Genomic DNA, 7,726 nt, shown 5'->3' with positions numbered 1-7,726 from the left:
TAGAAAATTTTAGGTTCCTGTGGCCATGAGTATTAACATTACAGTTGTATAGAATGTGGTGCTCTATAGTTCAATAGGCAGGTGTCAGCATTTTGAAGGATCCTGCTATGTCTGTCTGTCTTTAGGGTACAGCTTCTTCTGCCCTGAAGATTGGGCAGGAGCTTCTTCTGAAGCATTGGCATGTATCACATTCCACTGCACTGTAATCTTGATAAAATAACATGATACGAAATAAAATTGGGATTGTGCGTAATCAAGATACAGTTATGCTGTCGGCTACTATGTTTGAAGTTCAGCTTTGCCTTTTTAATGTTCTGCCTTAACTCTCGCAGATGGGTTATGCTGTGCTTGGCTTGTATACCCTATCTTGTGTTGGTGCAGGTTTCCAGAGAGACAGGAAGTAGCTCTGTTAATTGGGCCCAACTAAGTAGGTTTTACCTGAAGACAGACAGAATCCAGTTTCTGAAATGTTGTGTTGAGAATAAAAACAGGACGATGGATAATGCCCAGAAATGTATAATATTTGTATTGCATTTTTAATTACTCTGAATGTTTATTTTTTGTCAATTAACCTACAAAATGCTGCATCAAATTTCTGTAGTAAGAGAAAGCACTAGCTTTTTTTAATATTTGCAGTTCATTGAGAAAGGCAGGACATGTAGCATACATGGAGTAAGTGAAAAATGCATGTGGAATGTTGGGAAAGGGTAGAGAGCACTCGGCAGACATTGTGTTAGATTGGAGGATGATGTTTGAGAATCAAGTTATTAACCCTTTCCTGTTGTACATCAATATTTAATTGACATTGGGACAGTGCTTCCATGGACGAATGTCAATATATGATCACAGAGTTTCTTTCACGTTTCTCTGATTGTATGAAGGTCATATGTTGCTGCCACGCTGTATACTATACCCCTGCAATCATGAATGTTTAGCCTGCATTCTTCTGCCATCTGGAAGTCTTAATTTGAACTACTAGAACGAATGCCATTTATGTACTACTGCATATCGGTGTTAGCAACATGGCTTTGCATTTAGATAGATGCCTGCCTTCTGGCATGAAAGAATGTAAATATGTTGTGTGTGTTAAGAATGAAGTCTCAATTACTGCTTTGTTAAGCGAAGAACTTGATAGAGACTCTGACGATGGCATGGAATTGGAAGATGAAAAAGAAACTGCAAATGAACAATCTAGCAAGGAATTGTCTGAACGTGAACGCGAGAGTGGAACAAGGGTTGTGCTTACTGATTGGGTGGGAAGAAGTGACAACATGCGACAAGAAACCCATTTACTAAAAATGGAGAGCCTATGATTAATGAAGATGTTAAGTTAAAAGGAATGGTAACAGAAAATCTAAAATTAATTTTCTTTCTTTTCTTCTTTTTTTCAGAGATAACAGAGTCAACTGAACTGAAAGCGGTTATATTTTCTAAATCACAGCTAACAGTTCTGGTTGAAAATAGATGGCTTGTAAGTTTATGGATTCAGTACCCTGCACCACTTTCCATCAAGAGCATTATAGAAATTGCTTCCTGCAGAGCTATTGCAAGTTCTAGGAAATATGTTTATTCTTTGACAACTGGAGGAAATGTTGGTATCCTTTGATTTTGAGAGTTTTTATGACATGAGATGATTTTGTCATTAGATCTTCATCCATTTCAACTGACATATAATTAATTTTCAGGTTCTTACATAGTAGGGAAAATTGTTTGATCGAATTTGCAGTTGAGTTATGTAACAGCACTGTGTTCTCATTTGCTTTGGATGATGAAATAAAGGTGAATGAGATATGTTTGTGTGTGTACCAGGTGTGGAAATAATAAAAGCATGAAGAATTCGGTTGTGAAGCATCAGTAGAAGAAGACTGTTAAGAATATATGGTGCAGAAACGAGGAATGAAAGTATTTATCTGATTGAGGAATATTTTATGATGCTGTTCTATGGCTGACACCTCTGCTTGGCACACAGAATGAATATTTTCCTGTTGTATTGTTTGTCCTGAACATCTGCAGGCCTGGCATAAGACAATATGAGGTGCTATCAGGAAGTTCCCGGACTAGGTCAAAAAAATGTTGGCTTAATTTACTCAAATTTGGCTACCATCTCCTTCAAAATAGTCTCCTTGGGAATGTATACAGCGATCCCATCATTTTTTCCACACTTCGGAAGCACTGTGGAAGTCATTTTTCTTAATGCTGTTGAGTATCGCATGCAATTCCCTTTGGATGCCAGATGCTGTTTCAAAATTTCATCCCTTCAGTTTCATTTTCAATTTGGGAAACAATGTGAAATCACAGGGAGCTAAGTCCAGTGAACAGGGAGGATGGGGAGCGATAACCATGTTGTTAGTCACAAACTCTGTGGTTTTCAGGGACATGTGGCCAGGCATGTTGTGATGAAGGAGCAGTGTGGCTCATGTTCAAATTTTCTGCTAAGATCTGCAAGTAAATTCCATAACTGATCCTAGCAGTGTCTACGATCTCATGGATTGTTTGGTAACAGTCTTCGTTGATGAGTTCTTGAATTTTTTCAACATTATCTGTCATTTTGCTGGTGCTTGGTTGCCCTGAACATTTGTCATCTTCACCTGACACTCAACAACCAGCCTTGAAGTGTGAATGCCTTTCATGAACCGCTGCCTGGCTTAAAGAATGTTCTCTGAAAGCCTCCCAAAGCATTTCACATGTTTCAGTAGCAGATTTACTGAGCTTCACGCAAAACTTCATGCAGATACGTTGCTCGGTATTGCCGTCCATCAAAGACGAAATGAAACACAAAGTTGAAAAAAAACACTCATGTAAAAACAGTGCGTCTTCACAGAGGTGTGTCATGTGGCAGACTGATGCAAGAGGCTAGCAGAAATGTGATCTTAGCCTCCCCTCTCATCTCTTTTCTCTGGGTCAGTTACAACAATAACAGTCTGGGAACTTTCTGATACTACCTCGTAGCAAGAAAAGATGTAGGATTTGAAATGTGGAACTGGTCCTTTTCTATCTTAGTTCCATGCATTTGCATGCTCCATCACAATTTTTATTTTATGACATTGTTGTCTCCCGCTGAACTAGCCTAGTCATATTTGTTGAAATAACTGGGAAAATCTGACAGGTGTTGTCCAGCGATTGAGATTAGCTCTTTCTAAGGGTCCCGACTGAGTAGGTGTCTTCCTTCCTCACCCGAAGACAGAAACATCCAGTTTTTGAAACCTTGTTTTTTCTGTTTCCTAGAATTCTGGACAATGGAAAAAGTAAAAAGAAAAACCAAATAATTCTTTAGATGTGATTCACTATTTCTTCTGTGCTAGAAGTGACTGAAAGAGACATCCTAACTTTCAAAAGCCAACTCCTGACCATCAAGTGAGAAATATGTAACCAGCAAGAATTTTTTGGTTGCGACTGGCAACCAGGCACCATATTTTCCAAACCCCACTCTATACAGTGATGTTGTTAATGTGTCATTAATTGGAGGAGTGTTCTTTTCCTTAACATTCTGACAGCTGCATATTCTGTTGACAGTGGTGAACGGATTGGAGTAGTGAATCTGTACTCATTGTTACCATATGGTCAAGGTTCAGAGGTCCTTGAAGTGTTTTCAGGCTTGGCAGTGTCTGCAAGTGGAGACTTTATTGCTGTATCAGATGTTACTGGCAAAGTTTTTATTGCCAAAGTTCAGGAATATTTCAGCAAAACTGATCTTCAGGATGAAAGGTAAAAGCTACAACTCTGAAAATCTTCTTTTGTATTTCCTTCCTTGTAGCAGTGCATTCCGCAGCTGGTGTTGTTCTGTATACTAGTTTCCAGATTAGTACATTCTGGTAGAGTTTGTGAACAGTTTTTCGATTAGAAAGTTTTGTCTTAGTAATTTTATATTTTATGTCTCTAAAATCAAGTGTCATTTGCAACACATGAGTTTTTGTGGTGATCATTGTTAATTAAATTATCTTCTAGGTGTAGCACCATATTTAGAAAAAAATATATGTATGAAAAAATGTAAGCAAAAGAAGTGTAGGAACCTGTTAGCCCATTTTTTAGGCTTTAGGCTTGTTTGTGTAGTGATCTGTTATTCTTCAAATGACTGGGTACCTGTATTTGGTGGGAACAGAAGTCGGGGGCACACCTGGTGCCATGGCTACCCATATACGTCTGTAATGTTGCTTGTGTCTCCCTTTAGTTCGATGACCACAAGATGTCTTGCAACTTCTGATTCAACTGATGATTTGCTTTGATCTCTGACCAGTCACAGCACTGGGATTGCTGTGAGAAATTGTGCCATTATGATACATAAATCACTGTACTGTGTTGCTGCTTTGACCTTGAGATAATTTCTATGAAGCGTTGGTAGTATTCTGTTTGTTATGCCTTCAATTTTATTCTTTGCTGTTACATGCAGAAGATGATGCACTGACATCTGGAGTGATAACGGTATTCATTTACAGTGAAGCCTCTGCATTGCAGACATCTCTGGAGCACAGATTTTCTCTGTCCTCAATTTTCCACCTTTTGGATTCATTGATATGCAACTATAACAGGTCTTTTATAGTGCAGAAGCAATTTGTGTGCACCAGCGTTTTGTCACTTCACAACTTTTTAATGCATAAACAAATTACTGTACAGCAGTGGTAATTGACGTTGATAAAAGGGGATAATGTATTTGTAAGATTGTCATAATAAGTAATTTATTTAATGGTTTCAGTATGGTTTGTAGTAAGAAATGTCCTGGCAGTGGACAGGTGCTTTGGTAACTCCTACCAGTCAATTTAGATGAAGTGGTAATATTGTGACTGGTGTTCATGAGATGCCTGGGTTGAATCTTGGCCAGGACACTGACTGCCTTGACATGATTTTAATTAATAATAATAATAATAATAATAATAATTTTATTTAACATTCATCACAGTTACAAATTGTAACTCTCGAACAAGTCCCATACACGTACAACTTTTCTAGTCTAATTGGCCTCCTGCCCAATCAATTGAACGTCATCATATATCACATAACATAACATTTTCTCAGTGTCTCCAGACAAATTCTGGGATAGTACCTTACATTAGTCCATGACTGCTGCCCTCCCTATCATTTCCAAATCATTATTCACATAAAATTATGTGCTTATGTATAGTCTGAGTTTCTGACAGCAGCATTAAATAAATAAACATATGGTTCCTCCATTTCTGGTCATTGGTCATTATATTGCTATTAAAAGAACAGACAAAAACAGGTGTTATATGAGTAACAGAATTAATGATTTGGGTGAAAATCAGTATGTTACAGTTTTAAAAGTTGATTTCCATGTGTTTGCTAAGATGTTGAAGTTCACGAAGCATGTTTATGAATGGTTGTGCTTTAAGCCTGCATTTTAAAGACATTTAGTTCAAATCATAGCCCTTACTGAATTTTATAATTGATATCTCAGTTTCTTCAAGTGATTACCAGGAATAGGTTACAGCTGTCTTCTTCCAAATCCAATATTCTTGTGTCATTTGAAATCATGCATATTGTCTTGTCACTTTAAATAGCAGTGTTGGGTAACCTAAGATTCAGCCATAGCAAGATGAACATGTTTACTCCCTGAATTCTACTGGGGACTGGTTTATTATATGTGAGGCTTTCATGTATGTTTTCCAGAAGGAAAAAATAAATGGATTGCATGTGTTTTACTTCTGTGTTTTTCTGTATGTGTGACAGTTTAAATTTTTCAACTTTTACTTCTGGAAGTATTGCTGTGTGTTAGGTTTTCCTGTATCAGCAAAGCTGCACCTTTTAACAAGTGACAGGTGTTTATTTCAAGTTTTTTCTTATTGCTAGTGGGGTGGGACTAAGTCTCTTGCACTGCGGCCACTTCTGGCCTATTGTACCAGCCCCAGATGATAGGTGAGGGTGATTGTGAATCAATTGGTGGAATGAAGATTGGCAGGGGAAACTGAAGTACTCAGAGAAAACCTGCCCCAGCGTGACTTACTGAAGTACTTTTAATTATGGAGTTCTAGGTGGAACTGTGGAGGCAGCATTATCTCATCAAGTTCTAGCACATCTCATATTTCTGCTAGAACAATCAGTAGTCTGCAGCGAATCCAACCAACAAATTCAGTGTAGGTATCAGTCTTAATTACATTTGTTCATGTAATTGAAGTATGCTGATTTGATTCATTTCTAATATACTTGTGTTTCTGGAATATATAACATTTAAACTTTAAACCATGAATTGTTATGTCACATAATATTTGTTTCACAGCTGTTATGGCACTGTTAAACACACAAAACAAAAGACTTGTGAAAGAAAGTAACTGTGACTTTTAATGTAATGTATTTTGTATTGGTCTGTGATGTTAAAGGAAGAACATGGATTGAGCGTATTCGATAACAAGAGTACAGAGGAGATTATTTGATCCAAAGAAAGGTGAAATAACAGGTTATAGAGTGCTGCATATGAGGAACTTTATAATTTGTGATGTTCACCAAGTGTTGTTATGATCAGGTGTTCAGGGAATGTAGCATGCATGTCAGAGAGGAGAATTGCATACAGTATTTTTGGTGGGAAACATGGAGGGAACATACCACTAGGAAGGTGTAAGTGTATGTGGGAGAATAATATTACAGTGGATCGTACATGTATATTTGGTGAACTCATGTGGACTGAATTCATTTGACTAAGGAAAAAGCCTAATGGCAGGTTCTTGTGAGCACTGTAATGAAACTCATATCTCATGGTAATGGACCTTTGAGAACCAGAAAATATAAGGAATTTCTGAGTAGCTGAGTGACTATTAGCTTCTTAACAAGGATCTGCTTAGTGTAGTTACTTAGTGTATACTGTATGGTCAGTGTATTTTGTCAGCAGTATTGTTGTTTCCCAGCCTGTATGTGGATCTGTTTTTTAATTTGAAATAAATTGAATTGAATTGAATAATGTTTATTTTTTCAACAGAGGAGACAGTGCATCTATATATACATTTGAACTAACGGAAAAGGATAAAGTTCATTCCTACAAAACAACATGGCATTCTTATTTAGGTTCATTGAAGCAGAATAAGAGCACAGAACATGTGACAGGTATGATTATAGTTCCTCTGTTATATTTACACAAAGGGAAATTTTGTGTTAGTGTTGGGACACTGGATTTCTGACTTGGGGTTATAGTGTACCTTTTCTTCTCCTTATCTCCGATAAAGATAATACCTGTGACTGTTTGGTGCTCTCCCTTGTCAGTTAATAAATTAATCTGTCTTCATTTTTCATGTTTTATAAATTTCATTAAATTGCAGTGCCGAAGTAGGAGAAAATGCTGTAGAACTTTTTCCTTCATGTACTGTTTTGAAACAATGTGTGTGATCCGTAGACGCTGTTGTTACAGAAAGTCAGCTATTAAGAGGTCAGAATCTGGTACACTGAGTGAGCAAGAATTCTGCCCTCTAGGATATAATACCCTGTAATCTGTTGAAAGTCAGCCAGTCTTTTTGGGACTATGTTGTCTCCAGCTTCAGGGCCAAAGAATAAGCCAAGCAAGAGCCCGCCATGAAGCATACAACATGTTCTTTCAGAACACTGGTTGGCTTCCAGAGGGCTACATGGTGTTACATCCCAGAAGACAGAGCTCTTCATAATCACTGCTGTAAGGACCTCAGATCCCACATTTGACTGAGCAGGTTGGATGAGTGGTAACCCATTGATTTCTATTCCAGAGGTACTAATTTGAATCATAGCCAGGACACTGGATATGCTGACTGAGATT

The 7,726-nt window shown here is 37.6% G+C and overlaps 1 protein-coding gene across 6 annotated transcripts; it reads left to right on the top strand.

Annotated features, from left to right (window-relative positions):
* Window positions 1-1,391: 1,391 nt before the first annotated feature.
* Window positions 1,392-7,145, top strand: LOC111861609 (the record flags this gene model as incomplete). 6 transcript variants are annotated; one of them, XM_033750385.1, is given in 4 exon segments in its annotated part: window positions 1,392-1,595; window positions 3,495-3,705; window positions 5,985-6,086; window positions 6,923-7,145. In XM_033750385.1, coding segments are annotated over 4 exon segments (716 nt in total), but the record flags the coding sequence as incomplete, so codon positions are not given.
* Window positions 7,146-7,726: the final 581 nt, after the last annotated feature.

The sequence above is a fragment of the Cryptotermes secundus genome, unplaced genomic scaffold, assembly GCF_002891405.2.
Source record: "Cryptotermes secundus unplaced genomic scaffold, Csec_1.0 scaffold3657, whole genome shotgun sequence".
Taxonomy (NCBI): Eukaryota; Metazoa; Arthropoda; class Insecta; order Blattodea; family Kalotermitidae; genus Cryptotermes; species Cryptotermes secundus.
This window is presented reverse-complemented; position numbering and strand designations above follow the sequence as displayed.